Genomic DNA, 22,461 nt, shown 5'->3' with positions numbered 1-22,461 from the left:
GTACCTGTCACACAGAATCCATTTTGCGTGAAAGCGTAATTCATGCACGTACATGTGCAACCCCCCTACCACCATAGATTACATTACATTTGTGGGAAACTCAGACAGTGAAATGAAAGACCTAGATCTGAACACTTAATCAGATCCCTTCTGAAATTGAATGGGCTCTTCCTTGTGCCATGTCCCACCCTGCCACAGATTTTCATGGAAATGGGTTCCCTGATTTTGGCATAATTCTGCTAACTAGGTAATGTCAGAGGTAATAAACTCTAATAAACCTCTGCCTTCTCTCTCCAGGTTTCAAACGCCTTCACTTGAGAATTTGTTTAAATGTAATTTGATTGGCACGTGCTCTTGAAGCAACGGGACCACAATGCAGTTCAGCACTGCATGTCCTCTGCCCACTTAAAATGAAGGAGCAGTGCAGATTTAGCTGGAAATACACTGAATGTATACTTTTTTCTAACTTTAGTTTGAACAACCATCTCTCAAGGACTAATGGCTGTTTATAGTGTTTTAAAACTGGGTAAAAACCAGCGACATATTGCCCAGTTTTATTAAAACAAGCCTTAACACGTATCGGGGGACAGTTTTGTGATCATTTTGCTACAGCACGTTACCGTGACTCATGTACAGCAGCTGAAGGCCTTTATTTCTCCACATTACACTGGATTGCAACAGAATCCAGCCTAACTGTGGAAAGAATAAATGCTGCGCAGTGGCTTGACTTTGGCGGACTCACAGCTTGAAAACTCAGTTGTGTGTGTGTGTGTGTGTGTGTGTGTGTGTGTGTGTGTATGTGAGAGTTATGAGTCTTCCATTGAACTGGAACTTTATTCACACGAGGTGCGCATCTCTTTTGCACGCTATCATCGCTTATGCTAAGCTCGTCCCATGAGCATACAGTATATCATCTGCCCTGAAATGACGTAAACACCTCTCAGAAGAATTTTCCACCTGGGATTTCATGAGGAAGTGGACATTTGCTGCATGATGCGTGTGCACATGTGTGACTGTGGTTGCTATAACTACTTAGGAATTCTAATCATGGGTAATGTGGCACTGCAACATTTGCATGCTAACCTGCCATCTTCCAGTAAGTATGCTTGAGTTATTGAACCCACTCTGTGTCTCATCTTGTTCGCTGTCGCTGCACTCACTTGTTGTGTGGGTGGATGATAGTCTTTGTGTGCATTTACTCAGTGTGTGTGTGTGTGTGTGTGTGTCATCACCTTTTCTACCTCGCGACAGTATGTTCTCCAGAAACTGACCTGCACAGGTGTGAGTGTGCTCTGTCATAATGACTTAGACTTGTACGGTGTATGCTTCAGTCCGTGACCTTTATACTCTCTGTGTGTATGACATTACTGTACTGTTTGTGTGTGTGTTGAGGATGTTTTTCAGCATAATATCTGAGCTTGTCAGGACCAGTAGAACTCATGGGAACCAAAGATCCTTTCTGAGATCCTGGTTAACCCGGGCACACGCTGTGCGACTTTAGAAATCTTGTTAAATTCCACCACACACTATAGTCTATGACTTAACGATCTGAGATGGAAAACCAAATCTCATGATTTATGCACGATTGTCTGCCATGACCTGACTGCTCCCACTGTATGTTGCATCGGCCACTCAGGACCAGCTCCGGGTCGGTGTTCTTGTCAAAGAAGAACAATTGAAGTTTGTTTGCAATCAATGCTCACAAGGAAGAATCGTGCTTTTTCATATGTATCATTATCTGTGCCACAACGTCCCACAAAAGAGGTATCAGCATATGGCTTGGAAGACGTGCAAATTTTTGCAAAGCTGTTTTGTATATGGGAAGAAAGTACTTTTGAAGCACAACAAAGAAAAAAGTCAGCCTCTAAAGTTAGTTGTGGGATTCAGAAAAAAAATCAAATTATGCATGGTTTAGGCATGGTTAAGGTTAGGCTGTCCACAATGAAGGGACGTCAATGCAGTGTCCTAATAAGAATAGCTGTGCAAACCTGTGAGTAATCTAGGGAATCAAACGTAAAGTACAACATCCATTTTTTTATATGTGGAATTTGCCCAATGCAGTTCTAATGCAGTTCTCACCCAATCTGTAAACATTGACTGTTATTTCTATTCATTCTGCTTCAGAGAGTAGGTGTTGCTTTTTTGCTTTGGTTGTTGCAATTTGACCAATTTTTGTGCCTGACTACAGATTGTTTCCCCAAAACATCTCTGCAGTAAAAACTGTTTACTGGGAGAAAAAGGCGAGACACTTAACTGTTGGAGATGATGGCAAAGTGGCATTAAATCTGACCAAGATGATTTTGCTCCACTGATATTTCAAAGCATTTAAACTCGTCTAAGTTTCCTTTGCTACATAGAGCTTTGAATTAAGTGATGCATAAACTTGTTAAAATTGAATTGCAAAGACACGGTAAGGGCAGAAAATGGCAGGACTGCAAAGGCTATGAAGCAACATTAATGACCTGGCAGAGAAGGAAGGTGACCAATCTTCTGTTAGATTATGAATAAACAGAGCTGTGCAGGATTGTGGGTAGCGGTCGGGTGACCTTGGACCTGCAAAAGGCATAGAGCAGCAACTGAGATTTAGAAAAATAGCGTTTTAAGGATTTGGACTGACCGATTTAATATAAAAAAGGCTGTGATGCTTTAATGGTATGCTGTTTTACCTCTACTTCACTTCTGCACAATGTTCAGGTTATGCAAACATCATGTTACTCATCTGCCTGTACAATATTGCTTCAGATGATTAATTTCAGGTTAGTAATGAAATGCTATTAAATATACATATGTATACAGACATTGATAGAATAAATTAATCCTCAGAAGCTACTTATAATTAGTTGTTTTTTTTTTGGGGGGGGGGGTGAATAATAGAACCTGAAAATGATCGATTGTCTGTACAGCCAATGTGCAGACTCAAGGCCAATGCAAATGTATCAGTGGTGAACCTTTGTTTCCTGCTTTGCGTTGAGTTAAATTTTGGTGAACTTAGACCAATGATGTTCGCTTTCGATGCATGCATGTGTGACCAGGCCTTTAAGCTGTGTTTATACTTAATGGACTAAACGTCGACTGTGACGTCAATGCTTCACCTTTGCCTTTCATGCTCACCATTGAGGCCCAGAGACTCGGCAAAGTCCTCCCGTGTCGAATTCCCCGTAGTGCGGAAATATGTGACAGATATCAATATCAAGAAAGATGAGTGAAACATTACTGATTTAGAACTTTCCTGTTGCTTTGCTACAATAGAGTAAATCAGAATAATTTGAAGAAATCCATGAAAATTTTATTAAATAAAGGAGACTGAAATTCAATAAGTAAGTAACTTTGAAAGAAATTCAATAAAAACAACTTTGAAAGACAATAAAAAATAAAGGAGACCTGCTGTGTGACAGATTGAAATGCCAGTCACAACACGTCCACTGTATACCATTATGTCTGAAGAAAGGCGTCAGTAAAAGCACAAAGCTAACACTGTAGAGACGTTTAGCTTCCTGCTGCAGTCCTCTCTTTGGAGCATAGGTTCTTATATGCCTCCATCATTTTCCTATGCACAGGGGGTCAGTTACTTCATGCTTGCTGAAATATGTAGTGAGTGTAACTCTGAACTGTTTTGTGTGCTAGACCACACTTCCTGAAACTGTCTGACAGCAAATTATGGTGAGGAAACTCCAGCTTTAATCCATCCATTCAGAGATTGCCATTTCCTTTAGAGTATGTCACAGGCCCTATACACACCTGATATTAACATGCAACCCTAACCTTTACCCTATCAACACCCAGTCTGAGTACAGAGGGGTTTCACTGTGTCTGTGATGTGTGTGTGTCTGTATGTGTGTGTGTGTTGGCATGAGTGAGTGAGGTAAAGAGACAGGAGTCAGGAGATTCTAAATGATTCTCGCCCAGCTGTGCTGTGAATAAAGATTTTACAGATTTAATGAAAGTATCGATCATTATGTGGTGATCAGTGTTGATATTGACGTGATGATGACAGACAAATCAACATGAAGAGAGAAAATATGTTTGATTCATAGTGAAACTTCAGCAGGTTGGAGGACGTTAGCTGGGCGTTCACATGATGGGCTTTGCCTGGCTTGGGCATCCGGGGCTACAATAATTTGCCAGTCGCCACTTTCACCAGTATGTCACTTCCTCAACTGAACCTCAACCAGTGGTAAATGTGTGGGACAAGGAACGTCTTGCTTGTCATTTTAGCGCTCATGTTATCAGATTTATCATTCCACACTGTCTTCGTGAGTGAGTGAGCAGCCCGGCTCAGTCGCACCTGTATTGTTGTTGTTGCTGCCGTGTCCGAGCAGAGAATGTCCTGCTGTGTTGTTTAAATGTTAAAAACAAACTCTGGGCAGAGTCTGGACCCAACTGTGTGGATCTTCTCTGACACTCATGTGAAAACGGCTCTTACTTTTCAACATCTCTGTTCTTCATTCATTGTTTCCTCTGCAGTTAGGTGCTTAGTAACAGAAAATACTATCTGCCTTCTGTTTACACTGACCCAGTGCGCATAGCTGGTCACAACATAAAGGTTTCTGTACCATTTAGCTGATGTTTCTGGGCGGAAATATTTAAATTTAACTCCAACAAAAGCCGAAGACTTTCAAGATTCATTTTTTGAGTGAGCTCACAAATACACAACATCAACTAATTGGACTGTTTAGGGAGAGAGAGACAGAGCAAATAGTTTATGTGAGTGTAAATGTATGAAACCGTGTGAGAGCACATGCAAATACAATTATTGTTCATTCAAGAGATTTTTTTGTGCTCAAATCGAAATTATGTTTTGCTTGGATAAAATGTGTCCTCAACATATCGTTTATGTATTTGCAAATTATGTTTTGCAATAAATAAATAATTCTACTATCATATTATGCTGGATATGAAATATGAGAGCAACAAATAAAACCTCACCACTTGTTTGTTAAGGTGTTAATTCATGTGTTGTTGAAGCAACGCCATCGTTACTATGGCTGCACTTCTTGATGGTGGGCCAACTGACCTATCAGAGCAGAAAGTGGTGTGTGTGTGTGTGTGTGTGTGTGTGTGTGTGTGGAGGGGGGGGGGGCATTCTGGCTGCAACAGTGTACTGTATGAGACATATAATAATTTAATATTTTGAATACTACAGCATGTAATCATGTTGTAGTGGACCCTGAAATTAACAGTATGAACCTGTAAATTACCTAAATATTATGCTGTAAGGATTTAAATTAGTTTTAAACAACTTTACACTCGCTGAAAACAAACTTTAGTGAGAAGTCCCGAGTTGACTCACATTTTGTCACAGTTTAATGAGTACAGTTTTCTTTTTTCCAGCTGTGCACAGAGCAATACGGGAAAACAACTCTTGCAAACCAAGTCTTGTCTCAGTAATTACCAAACTTGACGGAGAGCAGAGAGACCCCTTTGTGTTGTCTGCTCCAACGCTCTCAGTTCCTATGTTGAGTACGTGCAAAGTTGCCTGAACTCTTTCTGAACCAGAGCCCATCTGTGGTGCACTAACATTTTAATAAATGAGCTATATGAGACACCCACTGTTTATTTCTCTGACTGTGTGGAAATGTGTTGTTTGTGTATATAATGAACTGAATTCGCTGCCATAGGATCTGAGGAGTCAGACAAATAGAGATTTAAAATAGCAGCCAAAAACACAACAAAACAGATTATTCTGAGACAAACCCCATAACCACCCGCACATACCTAAGACACCAGCAAGTAAACGGCAAACCAAAAAAATTGCACACAATGAAGCCAAAGGTAGTGTTCCCCACAGTGTATTATAAAAACGTTCTCAGTAACTATTTACTCTAGTCTTTGGTCCCCACAATGTCAGACAGAGTGGTACCTCTTGTCAGCGTTAGAGCTGTGCGAGTTACCTTCTGTTCTTGAGGTAGCAAACTCCCGGAGATGATCAGTCTGTCAATGATCTGAGGATTAATGGAATGAGTAGTTGGGACTTGGCACTTGTTTGTACTTCATGAATCATGGTATATGTATCTGTATGAATAATGCTGATTAAAGTTACAACACGTCCTCAGTGGATCACACCCTGACTCAACACCCACATAATGAGATGCAGTGTACTTGATTAAAGGTCAGAAGAAACTTTTCATCCTCCTACCACAAGTGCCCTGTTGTAGACTTTTATGAATCTGGTAGCAAAGGATGAGCAGAATCAGAAAAGATTCAGCAGCTGAATTAAAGTGAAGGTGAAGGAGCTGAGAACCAGGACTGCCCCGAGAAAGAATGAAGGAGTTCACTATATAATAACTGATTTTTACCAAAACAATGGAAAACTTTACCACATACATTTATGTGCAACCATCAAAAGCACTTTTTTTATGGAGGAGAGCCTAGGAAAACTCCATGATTGGTGTATCATTTTTCTATCGCTCTATACACATATTACTTTAGTAAAAATAGGCCTTTGGAGACCACATTTTAGAAAAGAAATATAAAAAGCCTGACTGGAGATTGTTTGAGTGCACTTTGACAGAGCAACAGAGCTTCTGGGAAACGGTCCTGACGAAGGATGAAACAAAATGAGAGCTTATTGGTAAAGTCGTATCAGATCCATGTTTGCAAAAGATAGATCCCTGCTGTGAAACAAGAAGAGGGCTTAGTTCTGTTGTGCTGTTGCTGTTTCAGACACAGGGAGCCTTGGATAAATCCCCTGTTGGAGTAGCCCTGCATAGATTCAAAGCATACATCTAAAAGCAGAGGAGAATGGATGAGAAGGAAACACTGGACAGCTCAAAAGAGTCCTGCTGCGAGTCCTGATCTCAATCCAATTAAACATCTGTGAAAAGAGCTGAAACTCGTAAAAAGACGTCATCCATCAAACCCGAGAGTTTGTTCAAGAAGAGAGGGATAAACTTCCAGCTGACATGGTTCAATTACTTGGGAGCTAAGGGAAGCTCGGCTCCATTGAAAGCCTTTGAGATATTCAGGGGACCCCAGAAGTCTGAGGGTTTTTTGTGTGTGTGAGATTAAAGACTTTTAGATTTCTTTTGTACTATGAGGTTCCTGAAATAATAATAGTAGAAAATATATGTCAATGTGTTTTTTTTCTCTACTAATTAATACTATATTGTGTCTGCTCCTTCTGTGGTCATCCCTGTATGACATCTTCGTGGGCATCTTCTGTTTTAGAAACTTCATCAACATGCCCAGAAGCTCACGATGAATTGGCTCATTCGAACATTATCCAGAGTTTTTACTAGGGGGCTGGAAGGAGAAACTCCGGAGAATGTCTGCAGCAACTGACTGAGCAACCCCCGAGTAAGTGAGGGGAATATCTGGAGGTCAGTGCTTTTCTGAAATCAGCTCATGTTACGTCATCTCTACAACTTTTGTATAAGTAGTGCGTCTGCAGTTATTTCTTCATGGTGTGTGGGTCGCACAGATAGATGGATGGTAGCCTTCTTCCTTTTCGTGGACAGAAAAGAGACGGCATGGAGAGACACACAAACATTTTCACAAATACCCTGCAAGTGTGTGTGTGTGTAAAAAATAGGGCTCCCTTGAAGGCCACTGTGTAATTCAAAGGCTGCCAGCTGACAATGTAGATATATCATAAAGAGCTTGATTGGAGTAAATGAGTCCCAATATTTTTGTTCATGTCATTTAAGTTTTTTTCTTATCTGAAATAAAATGTAACATCAAAAATCAAAGTAACATATCTGCTCGTTATAAAAAAGGAAAAAAAAAGTCAATGCCAATTATTTGTATCACTTTAAACCTATTTCAAAGAAATATGTGTTTTTAACTTCTTTAATTGGAATGATAAAAATAATTTTGGCCACTTTTGCATTGAACAGTACACATTCATGCTCACATTCACATGGATCTCGTCTAGTTAATGTGCTGTTTTTTAAGAGTGCTGGAATGCGCCTGCCTTTATATTCCCTTTAATTTATTCAGATAGTAACACTGTAAAAAGTGTTTCTGGGGAAAAAAAGTAGGTCAGCCTGTTCTTTTCTTTCTGGTTTTGTTCCTATTTTAGAACAAAGTGGGTGGTAAAACAGAGTTGACAGGAATTATGAGTTGTGGGAACGCGTTATAGCTATCTGCGCCTCAGATATGCCTGGCTGTGCATTCAGTCGGTGAGCTTCTGCTACGTCTCGACAGAACACAGAAGCGTGGGCCTACTCAAAAAATATAGTCTTGTTATTGAGCCCAGCAGGAAGCAGATACTGTATTTTTTCGATTTTGTTTCCTTGGATGAATATTTTTATATCCCACAGATTCCTCCTGTTTGTGAAATCAGGCAGCTACACTATCCATGACTTCATGTGGTGTCTGAATAATCAGTTAAATAAAATGAACGCAATCTCAAAATCAAAACAACGCGGAAAACTGGCAACAATTTTGGTACATGACTTGCTGACATCATCCCGGAAATTAACATAACTTTACATAATGTTTATTATAACATTTATTTCCTCTGTTTGGGAATCTTAAGTTTTTATGATGTTTGGGCATTTGACCAGTTTGAGATCTGCATCATTGAAGTCCCTTGCTATGATGATCACGTCGTTGCTACGATGATCAAGCACTAACTGAGCCTTGTGGGGAAATGTGTTCTGCCATTATTGTTGTAATTGTAAATTCCCATGGAAGAGAGAAGGGTCTGCAACTTAAAGTGAGGAGGTGTAGGTCGAAGATTAAGTGTCTGTAAACAATCTGGTGTACGTAGGATTTCTGGGGGAAGTTTTGAAAATGACTGTCATAAATTCAGGTGCAGTAGGTGCCAATCACCATCGAGCAAGAAGAAGAAATTGTTGTGTCTGACCTCGTGGGTAATCTGACTCAACCACAAACATTGAGAATAGTTTATAAAGAAGCCAAATTTCTCCTAGATTGTCTCATTTTCTGTCAAAGAGAGGCAGCAATATTAAAATGAAAACACCATTTCATAACCAGTTAAAAACTCATTGTAGGGGCTTTAAGTCTGTTACATCCTGTGTGTCAACCTCTCAAAAACACCTTACACCAGACTTTATAGCCAATACACACGCTTTTATGATTAATGTGCACACATTTTAAATGATTGATATTCCCGTCACACCTGATCCTTTTTTGGAACTCATTGTTGTCATGCAAATATTGGAAAAACATAAACGCAGCACATTTTGTTTACAGCCTTTATTCCACATTCCAACTTCCACATGAACACATTCTGAGTGAATGCACAGTCCCTGCTTTTAATGTGCTAAGACTGCCAGACCATCTGTTGTCCGAAGGCGGCCTCTCATCAGTCCCTGGATGTGTGTCTTGTTGTGTTTGGGTCAGTCGGCCTGCTTGGACTGTTTGAAGTGTTTGCACAGTCTGGGCTGTCAGGGACGAAGCAGCATGTCAGAGCTGTATGGATTACAGAAGGCATGCGGCCAACTCCACCATCAGGACCATCCGACTCACTTTCCAGGTTAATTTCCTCCAACTGTCACATTAAGCAATAAAAAGTGGCACCGTGTCCTAAAGGTACGCTGCCTCTGTGACAATAAGATGAAGCTGTTTCTTCTTATAAGCTTTTATCACATGTTATATAAATGACTGAGGTGTTTGTGTCCATATGTCCATTTAATGGCAATACAAATACAGTCAGACTGTGAGGTATTCTCACAGTAAATAGTTTTCAAACCCACAAATGTTTTGTGATTGGGGCTTTATTCAGAAATGATTCAACTCAAAAAAATTTATTTGCACAGTGGCTAACTTTCATCAGCAAGATGCTGGCACCAAAAATCTCTTCTATGCAGATCCCTTGGAAAAGTGCTGACGTGTTTCTGGAAATGCTTGGTCAGTAAAGAATAATTTATGGTCTCAATTAATGTGACTTCTTGGTGTCAGTTATGAGAATCTGTGTCTCCGTAGGGCCGTTGTTCTCAATCTTGGGGCAGGCATAGAACCCTGTTTTTTATTTTTTTATTTCCCTAATTATTGGTAGCAATTGATAAAACTTATGTGGGTGGGGTGTTGAACTTTATTCGACCTCAGAAGGGGCGATGCCAGAAAAAGTTTGTGATGCGCACTGCGTTAAGACTTTAGCAGTGGTTAGTTATGGGGCATGTTTAAAGACTTTCTCAGCCTATCCTTCAGATGCCTGCAGAGCAAACCCCTCTGCTGTACTCACTACACAACTGTCCAGTTGATTTCAAACAGCAAGTGGCAAACCACCGTTTCCAGCTCAGTCTGGACAAGACTTGTTGTTATTGTTCCACTTTTCCACAATATATCAAAGTTCATCAATGAACATTTTCAGCATTTTAAAATAAAGATGCTTGCTGGAAACCAATTAAATTATTGTTTAAATAGACTGTATATAAAAGATGGATTCAGGCTCTTGACCTAAACAGAACACATCCTGAAGGGGCAGCAGCTACAAGCATCTTGGAGGATGAATTATTTTTAATTCAACATGCATGTTTTCTATACTATTACTTTCTAGTGTTTAGTAAGAATAACACACACACACACACACACACACAGAGTAACTGATGATGATAAGGACTTAGTTTCAGTAACTGCAATTCCCTCCTCTAACATTTGAGGGACGGCTGTATGTATCATGTATTAATTCAGATAATCAGCAAAAAACAAACTAGTAGAATTCATATTTATTAGATGAGGAGCATACAATAAAAATGATGTTACTGTCTAAGGCAGGACACAACAGAAAAAAACATTGGTTTTTCGTGTACTGGCCAATTTTGAGATTTTGCTTCCATGTCTTCTTTCACTCTAATAGACAGAACACTTCCAAAAATACACATTACATTTCCTTCAATTTTCGCCCAGTTGTCACGCAATTTAGACAAAAGCTACGCTACACAACTACATTGTGAACTCACTGAGGCGAGTTCATCACTGAAATCATTGGTCAAATCTAGAGCCATTTTCAGACATGACCTGTGGGTAAAGGCCAGAGAATTGGGTCCAGAGTTTACATGCAGTTTGCCTTTCAAACAAGTACAACACAGTGGGAGGTTCTCTTCACAGACACAAAATCATATCTTCTGCATTGTTGAAGCCAAAGGTGGAGCAGCCGGGTGCAGCAGACAGAGGCAGAAAGCGACATATAAACTCCGTGGTGGAGATCACTTGATATACACACACATTTTTTTTAAACAATACTGGTGTGAGCTCTTATCACCACAAACTCTCCTGACATCTTCGTCGGTGTCGGACATCTCATTCAGTCACTCTGCTTCGGTCTGAGGCAGCTCCATCTCACCACAGCACCCTTCTTCAGCCTGAGGTAGTTCCACCTCACAGCTGCACTCTTCCTCAATCTGAGGCAGCTCCACCTCACGGCTGCACTCTTCCTCAATCTGAGGCAGCTCCACCTCACGGCTGCACTCTGCTTTGGCCTGAGGCAGCTCCACCTCACGGCTGCACTCTGGTTCGGCCTGAGGCAGCTCCACCTCACGGCTGCACTCTGGTTCGGCCTGAGGCAGCTCCACCTCACGGCTGCACTCTGGTTCGGCCTGAGGCAGCTCCACCTCACCACTGCAACCTCCCTCGGACTGAGGCGGCTCCACCTCACGGCTGCAACCTCCCTCAGACTGAGGCGGCTCCACCTCACCACTGCACTCTTCTCCGGCCTGAGGTGTCTCCACCTCTCTGCAGCACTCTTCTCCTGCCTGAGGTGGCTCAACCTCACCGCTGCAATCTTCTGCGGCCTAAGGCTGCTCCACCTCACCGCTGCACTCTTCCTTCGCCTGAGGCGGCTCAACCTCAATGCAGCACTCTGCTTCAGCCTGAGGCAGCTCCACCTCACCGCTGCACTGTGCTTCTGCCTGAGGCCTCTCCACCTCACCGCTGCATGCTGCTTAGGCCTGAGGTGGCTCCACCTCACCGCTGCATGCTGCTTAGGCCTGAGGTGGCTCCACCTCAACTCTGCACTCGGCTTCAGCCTGAGGCGGCTCCACCTCAGCGCTGCACTCGGCTGCAGCCTGAGGTGCCTCCCCCTCCCTGCTGCACTCTTCTCCAGCCTGCACTCCTGCTCAATCATAGGTGGCTCTACCTCACCGCTGCGCTCTTGTCCGGCCTGGGGCAGCTCCACCTCACTGCTGCACTTCTCTCCCGCCTGAGGCGGCTCCAACTCACCACTGCATGCTTCTCTAGCCTGAGGCGGCCGGAGAAGCTGCACTCTTCTCCGGCCTGAAGCAACACTCTTCTCAGGCCTGAAGTGGTTCCACCTCACCTCTGCACTCAGCTTTGGCCTGAGGCGGCTCAACCTCAACGCTGCACCCTGCGTCTGTCTGAGGCGGCTCCACCTCACCACAGCACTCTGCTTCTTCCTGAGGCTGCTCCACCTCACCGTTGCACTGTTCTCCGGCCAGCACTCTTGCTCAATCTGAGGCGGCTCCACCTCACTGCTGTACTTTGCTCCAGCCTGAGGCAGCTTTACCTCACAGCTGTAATCTTCTCCGGACTGAGGCGGCTCCACCTCACCGTTACAATCTTCTCGGGCCTGATGCAGCTCCAGCTCACCGCAGCACTCTGGTCCATCCTGAGGCGGCTCCACCTCACCGCTGCAATCTTGTCTGACCTGAGGCAGCTCCACCTCACCGCTGCACCGCTCTCCCGCCTGAGGTGGCTCCACCTCACTGCTGTACTTTGCTCCGGCCTGAGGCAGCTTCACCTCATTGCTACAAAGTTCTCCGGCCTGAGGCGGCTCCACCTCACAGCTGCAACCTCCCTCGGACTGAGGCGGCTCCACCTCACTGTTGCAATCTTCTCGGGCCTGATGCAGCTCCAGCTCACTGCAGCACTCTGCTCTGGCCTGAGGTGGCTCTACCTCACCGCTGCGCTCTTGTCCGGCCTGAGGCAGCTCCACCTCACCGCTGCACTCCTGTCCTGCCTGAGGCGGCTCCAACTCACCGCTGCATTCTTCTCTAGCCTGAGGTGGCCGGAGAAGCTGCACTCTTCTCCGGCCTGAAGCAACACTCTTCTCAGGTCTGAAGTGGTTCCACCTCACCTCTGCACTCAGCTTTGGCCTGAGGCGGCTCAACCTCAACGCTGCACTCTGCGTCTGTCTGAGGCGGCTCCACCTCACCACAGCACTCTGCTTCTTCCTGAGGCTGCTCCACCTCACCGTTGCACTGTTCTCCGGCCTGCACTCTTGCTCAATCTGAGGCGGCTCCACCTCACTGCTGCACTTTGCTCCGGCCTGAGGCAGCTTCTCCTCACAGCTGTAATCTTCTCCGGACTGAGGCGGCTCCACCTCACCGTTACAATCTTCTCGGGCCTGATGCAGCTCCAGCTCACTGCAGCACTCTGGTCCATCCTGAGGCGGCTCCACCTCACCGCTGCAATCTTGTCTGACCTGAGGCAGCTCCACCTCACCGCTGCACCCCTCTCCCGTCTGAGGTGGCTCCACCTCACTGCTGTACTTTGCTCCGGCCTGAGGCTGCTTCACCTCATTGCTGCAAAGTTCTCCGGCCTGAGGCGGCTCCACCTCACAGCTGCAATCTTCTCGGGCCTGATGCAGCTCCAGCTCACTGCAGCACTCTGCTCTGGCCTGAGGCGGCTCCACCTCACCACTGTAATTTTGTCCGGCCTGAGGCAGCTCCACCTCTCCGCTGCACTCCTCTCCCGCCTGAGGCGGCTCCTCCTCACTGCTGCACTTTGCTCTGGCCTGAGGCAGCTTCACCTCAAAACTGCAACCTCCCTCGGACTGAGGCGGCTCCACCTCACTGTTGCAATCTTCTCGGGCCTGATGTAGCTCCAGCTCACTGCAGAACTCTGCCCTGGCCTGAGGCGGCTCCACCTCACCGCTGTAATCTTGTCCGGCCTGAGGCAGCTCGACCTCACCGCTGCACTCCTCTCCCACCTGAGGAGGCTCCACCTTACTGCTGCACTCTGCTCCGGCCTGAGGCGGCCGGAGGAGCTGCACGCTTGTGTCCTCACGCTCATACTCTGTGCTCTGGAGCTCCTTGTTTAAAGTAACCTCAGGCATGGAGTCACTTTGGACAGTCTGTTTGCTCTGAGCTTGCCTTTTCTCAATCTTTGTTATGACAATCTCAAGCTGGCTCTGCGCACTTTTCAAAAGGTGCACCTTCTCCTTCAGAGCCACATTGTCCTTTTCCAGAGCCCCCAGGTGTCTGCACCAGGTTTTCTGAGCCTCAGCCAGGTTTGCCTCCAGAGCTGCACACCTGGCCTCAGTGCTCTTCAGCTCATCTTCTTTTGATGCTAGCTTGACCATGAGTTCAACCTGGGTTTTTTTGCGAGCTTTTTTTGTCTCAACCGCATATATTATGAGCTCATTCTTGCGTTTGACCGTTTCTTGAAGCGAGCTCCTCTCTCTTTTTAAAAATTCCACCTCCTCCTTCAGAGCAATATTGGCCTTTTCGAGAGCCTCTGCCCTGCTCCAGCATCGATCGGCCTTAACTGTCTCGTAGTGCATGTTTGCCTTCAGAGTTGTACATCTGGCCTCACTGCTCTTAAGCATCTGGTCTTTTGTAGTCAGCTTGGCCTGAGTCATTTCTATGGCTTTGGTAAGGTCATCAATTATCTTCTCGACCTGCATGTGTTCACAAGAATAGAAACATACATGGAATTCTTGAGTAAAACTCCACTCCCACTTTAACCAGAGTTCTGTCGGCTCCTTAAAAAGTCTTAAATTAAAATCAACAAAATTAAGGTTTTAAATTGTCCATAGACCATGAATTGGCTGCAAAGCTTTACATTTGTAGGTGGCACATTTAAGGCGTACATTGATGTATAATAGATGTATTTCATCAACAAACATTATGTGTAGCTGAGCTTCAGACAAAACATGAATCAATAGCAGTCAAAAGCAGGTTGGCCAAGAGAATTGGTAAAATAATCTTACCACAGTGTCCATTTTGACAAAGGAAGAAGATTTGGAAAGCTGTTGTCTTCGTAAATGAGACTTGTTTTCTTCTCAAATGAAAGCTGCTGTCTCCTCAGTTGAAGGATTCAGAGACTGTGCCGTCACTCTTGTAGTCTAACCCTAACCTAACCCCTAACCCCAGGATCAAAGGAAATACTATAAAGTAAACTACATCACAGTATCAAAACATTAAAGGACATCTAAAGTTTCCATGGAGATTTTTTTTACTACACAACATGGCTGCCACAGGGCGTTTCCATGGCGATTTTTCTTACTACACAACATGGCTACCACTGGAGGTTGTTGTTTTTATCAGGAATTCTTTGTCACACCTGCTTACTTGGACTCACAGAGTAATTAATATGATTTTGGTGGTCAAAGGGCAAGGTCACAGTGGCCTCTTGAATGTGATATCTCAAAACCAAGGGATTTCCTTCCATTTTTGACCAGTTGTCACTCAACACATATCAGCTGAACTCTTTTAAGTATTTCACCAGTGACAAGACGTAAGGACACAATGTGATTAATAGTTAAGCATATTTAGACTTAACTATCCAATAAGATGCGAACACCTACATTTAACATAGAGATTGACAGTAATTCATTGACGTGCTGTTAGAATGGGTGACGCAGGGTTAGGGAGATACAGTATATGGGGATGTTGTGGGAGACATCTTCAGACTTAAAATTGCTCATGTTACTCTTCCACCTTCTGGTCTCCTTGATGCATCAAGTCTACATTAAAATCTTCTGCATAAGACATCAGCTGCTGCCTGAGTTCACCTGTCACCAGCTTCTAGAAAACTTCCTTAACAGAAACCAACCAAGATCAGGCTGTTTTTTGCCTTATCTTGCAATACATCAGTTCTCATGTATTATATGCTGTAAGTTGTGAATTTTGACTTTTCTTCAAATTAAATATCAAGTCTTTGCCTAACAGCCTATACAACAGCACAAATCTTTCACAGCAAAAGATGACAAGATGAATCATATTGATTTGAGATTAGCAATTTCAGCTATACTAGCAGGTTATATTGTAAATAAAAATAGCCAGACTTGATCCCATCAAGTTGATAAACTTGTGTTTCTGGAAAATAATATCAGTTATTAAATTGGTTTGAATTAATTAAATGTTTATCCATCAAACTGCCTCAACAAGTTATATGTGCATATAATCATATTATAAATAAGTACTGCCTTTTGCTATTAAGGTGTGTTTATATAATTTTGTATTTGGCCTGCAGTTGCATCTAGTTTATTGAAACTTTGAGAAGTCAGCAATAGACTTTTTCAAAGAAGATATTTTGACACAAAGGAGGTAAGCATAAATAATCACATTATTAAAGATGAATTTGTTGTACAGATTTACGGTGCAGACTTTTTTAAAACAACTCTGGCAATAAACATGACATATTCCAGTGGGAGACTGCATCTAGCTGCAATGTTAATGCTAAATGTAAGGTAGAAAGAACAGGCCGTTGTTTTTTCAAAAGCAACTGACAGCATAGCCTATAAGCTTGGAAATCCCTGAACAGTTAAAGTTTGCGCAAAACAACATTAGCCTTCTAGATATATCCTGCCTCCTGCATGCTCTACCCATGTTCCGGAAATGTTCCTGTTGTGAGCATTATTGTCGAGAATAATCTCCTGCTGTGTTCTTCAAGTGAGAGGGAAATTCGTTTGGGCCCTAAATATACATAAGACCACATTTCACAAGATGTTGGACTTTTGTTGTTTTGCAGTGTTCACGTTGTCCTCCAGCCTTTGTGCTAAGCTAACTGTGCTAGCTGTGGCATTATATTTACCATACATCAGGAGTGTTATTCTTCTTCTTATACAACAAGAAAGCAAAGTAACATAATTCACCAAACACATTTTATTGTAGTTTTATTCTTTAGTTTATTGCACTGTAGTATATAGCTATTTGTTTCATGTGCTATAGTTTCTTGCTGTTACAGTGATTACAGTTTGTGTTTCCCTTTTTTTCTATTTTGTAACTTTTGCAAGCCATTTCTTTAGTTCAATAGGAGCTACACATTTATTTTAAATTCCTCTTCCTGTTCAAAGTGAATGGTCTTTATCTCCTTCAAAGCTAAACTACAGCTTAATCATCTTGCCTGACTTTGGCTTAGAGGTTTTCAGTAGACTTGTTGAAATACCCAGAACTCATTCAGCTCCCAGTACCACTGGGTGTTAGCATGCAGTTGCACTTAAACACTGTGTGTTTTTTGCACAATGATTTCACACACAATGGGCATGTCATGTTTACCCAGGCTTAATAACTGTCTGTCTTTCAGTCTGTCTAATGGCTGCACATTTTCTGGGGCAGTAATTAATGTCAGACCTGAGGGATATGGAAATATGGTGAAATGGGGTTTAAAAAGTACAATAACACCCTACACTGATTGATGGTAGTAGTAGGAAGGAAACATATTAATTTTCAATAAAAGCAGAATAAACGACAGAAGTTATAACAGGAATGGAAATAAAATAGAGGGAGGGTAGTCAGAACCAGAGGAAAGGCAAATGAAAGTGTGACAGAGGTATGAGAAACAGAGCAGGAAAAATAACATTTTAGCAGCAGTTTAAATGTAAAAGGGATGATATGCATCCGTCATTAGAAAACAAGGTACACACAATGAATGCTATATTAACATGCGCCTTTGTCTTCCTATATTTGTGAAGTCCCTCACTGGCATAGTGATACTGCGAACTTCTAAACCTACACTGCTAACTCTAACCCTAAGCATAACAACTAAATATATAGCCTGCCTCAACCTCTACATAGACTAAACCTTAATACCAATTCTTTAACTTCAATAAGTCCAACAAATTCCAGCAAAAATGGTTTCACAATGCAGCCTAAAAAGTAAAATTGGGGGATAAAAACTCACCCAAAAATTAAAGATAAATAGAGCACAAATGTCTTCACAACGAAAATTGACATAGAAAAGAAAATTGGTTCCTTGTCCTCACTACTATGGTTTAAATGGACATTGTAAAAATTGACAAAATTGAAAGTGAAACATCCTCTTTTATACGTTTGTTTCAGCACGAACATGCACACACTACAGAAAGTACACAGTAGGTACTCAAAGTAATGAGGCGTTTCAATCTAATAAGAAAATAGCCGCATATACCTATTATGTCTACTATTGTATGGAGCTTAACGCTGCAATTGTTTCTTCGCATATTGCGTCTCTAATTCAATATCTGAGTTGTTTCATGGCCTGTTTACTCTGTCTCTTCTTTTATTCAATATGTGTGTGTGTGTGAATAAGGGAGCTCTCACCACGGCTGTTAAAAATTGATGTTTTCCTCTCCAGGAGCCCTCCAGAGATAAATATTGTGCTTTATTCAGCAATCATGTGAACCAAATATTATGGGAACAGGAAGTTTTCATGCTGTCATATTTTATTTTATCAAAAACAAATATGCAGAGCAAGGTTTGAGAAGTTTGAGGCACCAATCAATAGAACTCAAGCAGAAATGTATAAGGAATTAAGCAAGAAGAGCAAATAAGAAAAATTATCAATTCCAAATATTGAACATTTCTCAAAACTTGCAGGAAGTTTCTAGACTAAGAAATGATATTATTTGTTGGCACTAATTCTGACACAAAGAATGTGGTGTTGCAGTGAACAGAATAATACATTTCTCCTTTTTGAATGAGATTAACTGAAGCAAATATACAGTATTTACGTACTTGATTCAGGGTGTCTGAATAACTATCTGCCGGTCTTGAACTTTTCATTTCTGTCAAAATTGTGCACAGAGTTGTGTTTCTTTAGAATGATTTGTCTAACAATAAACCTTTTGAACATTTTCAAATTGCCTTCAGGGCCTGTCACTCCCCTGACACATACTCAAGTGGTAAATGATCTTCCACAAAACTCGATACATATTTCTTATTGGATCTGGATGCAGGTTTCAATATCACAAATTTTTGTGTACTCAATACTGATTGGAAAACAAATCTGGTGTCTCTGGCGTTGCCCTCATGTTGTTTAAGTTCTACATATTTGAAAAGACAGTGCAGTGTGCCCCCTAAACATTTCCTAAGGAACTTATTCTGACACAAGGACAAGCACAGGAGAGACTCATGAGGGAGACAGAGACTAAGCTGAACTGCAAAGCTCAACTTCAACTTGCCAGCTAATCCGGCAAGTTGAAGTTGAGTTGAGCTTGTTCTGTTTAAAGAATAAAGAGTGCTCATAGAAGCAACCAGTTCCTCTCTGGCTGTGTGTGGGAGACCCCGGTGGCAGAGGACATTGCCACAGTGTGATTAGTAAACCACACTTTTGGCCCCCCAAAAAATACTTGGGACACAATTTCTCCTCTTGTTCTACTTAACAGATGTCCAGGATGTGGTTATAACGCTTCAGAGAAGGTATTACCTGCACTTTAAGGTATCATGGATTTTAGCAGTACACACAGAGACAATGCACAGTAACATTTAGACAGTACTGGATGTAGTGTAAAATCAACTGGAATACATTCTTTGCTTTTTCCCTGCAGGACATACGCCACAGATCCTCAGTTTTTACGGAACTTGTAATCCAAGTTCAGCAGGGCTGCAAACCTGATAGTAAAATAAATTGTGGAAATAAAGACAAATGCCATATGTGGATGACAAATTCTATGGTGCTTGCGTCACCGTTTAATATTACTGTCAATTAATTTCATTTTCTGCTTATTCATATTTGACATGCACTTGATGCAGTTTAGCACTGATGCAATCGATAAAGCACAGGCAGTGTACCGTGTAGTGATGCACAGTACTTTAAACTGAGTTAAGTAAATTATTGACCCACGCTAATACAGTAAATGTAATTCAGTATTCCACAGTTGCCTGTAAGTGCGTGCTGTTGGATTATGCAGCAAGATGAGAAAACAGGGGACCAGCATACTAAACAGGGCTCGTCTGTCTTCATGTGACTCTGACATGGTGAGTGTTTCCTGTGTATTTGTACTAGCGCCATCTTAAATAGTGTTTCCTGTGTATTTGTACCAGCACCATCTTATATAGTACTGTTATGAACGTATACTGAAAGAATATGTCTTCACCCAGGTTAAATAAAAGATGGAACTTAAAGTCATCCTCAATATCAGCGTGAAAATTGGTGTCAATTTATACGTAGACGAGGATATGAAAAGTCATTTTTTTCACACAAGGTCTATTCCTCCTTCCACTGTTCCTTTGTTCGCCCTTTTCATTCATCCTTCTCTTTTCTCTTAATGTGCAGCATCAATCACAATGAAGCCTGTGCCGTCTCTTACGCACACACACTTAAAATAGCTGGTGCTACAGTGTGAACAATGTACATGTGTAACCCCTCCATTTCCTCTGTGTAATATTTGCCAGAACATGTCTCCCATCTGTCACATGTACATTGTGTGTTGCGAACAATGAGATGCAGAGGAACTTCATTTACACAGTGGAACTTCTCTCTCTGTGGAAATCTCTCTTTCTCTCTCTCCCACACACACTCACACACACACACACACTGTGTGTACAAGCTCAACAGAGGCCATCAATAACAGTAGTGCGTGTTTGATTGGGTGTATTGTGATAAATTAGATTAATTTGTCCATTGTTTGCCCTGTAGGCAACAATTACCTTTAACATGACTCACATAGAGCAACACAAAAACACAAGAGTGTATTTAATATATCACAATATCAAGATTTAACGAGATACATTATGTGTGTGTGTGTGGTAACCTTGTTGAATCTTCCATTTCACAGACACAATTTTAAAGGAATTGTGCTTCATTTTGGGAAATACACTTATCTGTTATATTTCAGAGTGGTGCTCATAAAGTGACAAGCAGAAAAAATCACTATTCACACTGTTAAAACAAGTATATAGACAGACCGAACATGAAGTTTGAAATATTGCCAAGCTGCAAACTTCTCCGCTCATGTTACGATGTTTTCAGTGTGGGGCAGAGGTTTCTATAGACAGGACTGACGTTACACTGAAATAACCGATGTATCTGATCAATCTGTCCTGCAGTTCTCAGATGTGTAACTTTTACAACTCTTATTGTAATTTTGGTTGATAAAAGTTGTTAATATAATAAAGTTAGTTGATGTTATTTGTCACTGTAATAATGACGTAGCAAGTGGTGTCCAAATTCTTCTCCTCTCCATTTGGAGAAGGTCAAAGGGAACTTCATATCTAGGGGCAGGGCCAAGGGAGAGGAATCGGGACATTAGGCCTTTTTCCACTCGGACCTTGAGCCTGAAGGATGAATGTCTAAGTTCTAGATTCTGACTAGTTTTCTTCTAGGCCGTTTTCTAGGCTAACAAATGTAAACGTAGTAAGTTAAGCGAATTGCACCACATGCACTTGCTCATAAATGATGATTAGCAGTTTCTAAATATTGACTGCCAGGTGAATAACTAACTGAACCAATCACTTGCTAATGTACGACCTATGGAATATGTTACTATATGAATATGATACTTCTGACCTAAAACGGGATGGATGCTATTCAAAAATAATTCAAATATTGAAAAACATTTTTTGTAATAACATTCCATTAAATGAGAAACTTAACAGTTTTTTTTAAAAATAATAAACAGATTTATTACTGGCAAATATTGGCACTTCCACTCATAAATTATGTGAATACTACTAACTACATTACATATCTTTCGATGTATGCTGATGTAAATGAATACATTGAGAAAAGATATTGATGAAGCTTCTGTGGAACAGATGTTTCCAACCCATTTGCACAGTTACACAACCAATTTATGCATCGCGCACAGCATTACTAGAAAAAGTTTTGTTAGTTTTCATGCAGAAACAATGTTATTTAATAAATCTTTAGTTTTAAACTAGCTACTATTATGAACTTTTCATGACCTGGACATCCATTATAGTTTTTTTGGCTTGCTTGGCAATGAATGTGGTGACAACAATTGAAAAGTGCTGCGATATTGATCTGTGAGTCCAAGTGAATATTTGTGACAGACCTTCTAGTGGGTGCCCTTGATATCTTATGTTCACAAGATCATAAGGTCGAATCAGTCCATCAAAAAGTCTAAATAAACATTTGTACCAAAATTTAAGAAATTCCCTCAAAGAGTTCTTGATGACTTAAAAAACCTGTTTTAAAAGACAACAATTACTTTTACCTTTCTTCATTAAATTCTAATCAGTTCTGCACCAAGTCCAAGTAAACGTTTGTACCAAATTTGAAGAAAGAGAAAAAAGAGAAAAGTGTTTTTGAAATATCGTGTTCACATAACTGGTACGGACAACCCCGGAAAACAAAACACCTCATGCCATTGGCTGTCCCCGGTGCAGAGACAAGATTTAGTTCTAAATCAGAACAAGAATGCAGCGCTATCAGTTTTATTTTCGTCCTTAAAAGGAAAAAATAATACAAATTCATAAATTGTTTAGAAATATCGTAATTAGAAGTGGAAAAAACAACAACTCACATGACCCCAACATTACTGGAACACTGCACAAACAATCTGCAGTTTATAAAGCCAAACACACTGCAAGTCAACAAAACGCACATGGAATCTTCTGAATCAGAATATCTAGAACAAACTTGCAGTGC

The 22,461-nt window shown here is 41.7% G+C and overlaps 1 protein-coding gene across 1 annotated transcript; it reads right to left on the bottom strand.

The window, feature by feature from the left end:
* Positions 1–10,619: 10,619 nt before the first annotated feature.
* LOC138412403 (periaxin-like) lies at positions 10,620–15,016 on the bottom strand. Its single transcript, XM_069536208.1, has 2 exons — positions 14,858–15,016; positions 10,620–14,545 (listed from the first exon to the last, which is right to left on the bottom strand). The coding sequence occupies exons 1-2, from the start codon at positions 14,867–14,869 to the stop codon at positions 11,213–11,215; spliced, it is 3,345 nt and encodes a 1,114-aa protein (XP_069392309.1). The 5' UTR covers positions 14,870–15,016; the 3' UTR covers positions 10,620–11,212.
* Positions 15,017–22,461: the final 7,445 nt, after the last annotated feature.

Source organism: Paralichthys olivaceus, chromosome 12, assembly GCF_024713975.1.
Source record: "Paralichthys olivaceus isolate ysfri-2021 chromosome 12, ASM2471397v2, whole genome shotgun sequence".
NCBI classification, from domain to species: Eukaryota; Metazoa; Chordata; class Actinopteri; order Pleuronectiformes; family Paralichthyidae; genus Paralichthys; species Paralichthys olivaceus.
The sequence above is the reverse complement of the archived record's forward strand: the minus strand, read 5'-3'. Positions and strand labels throughout refer to the sequence as shown.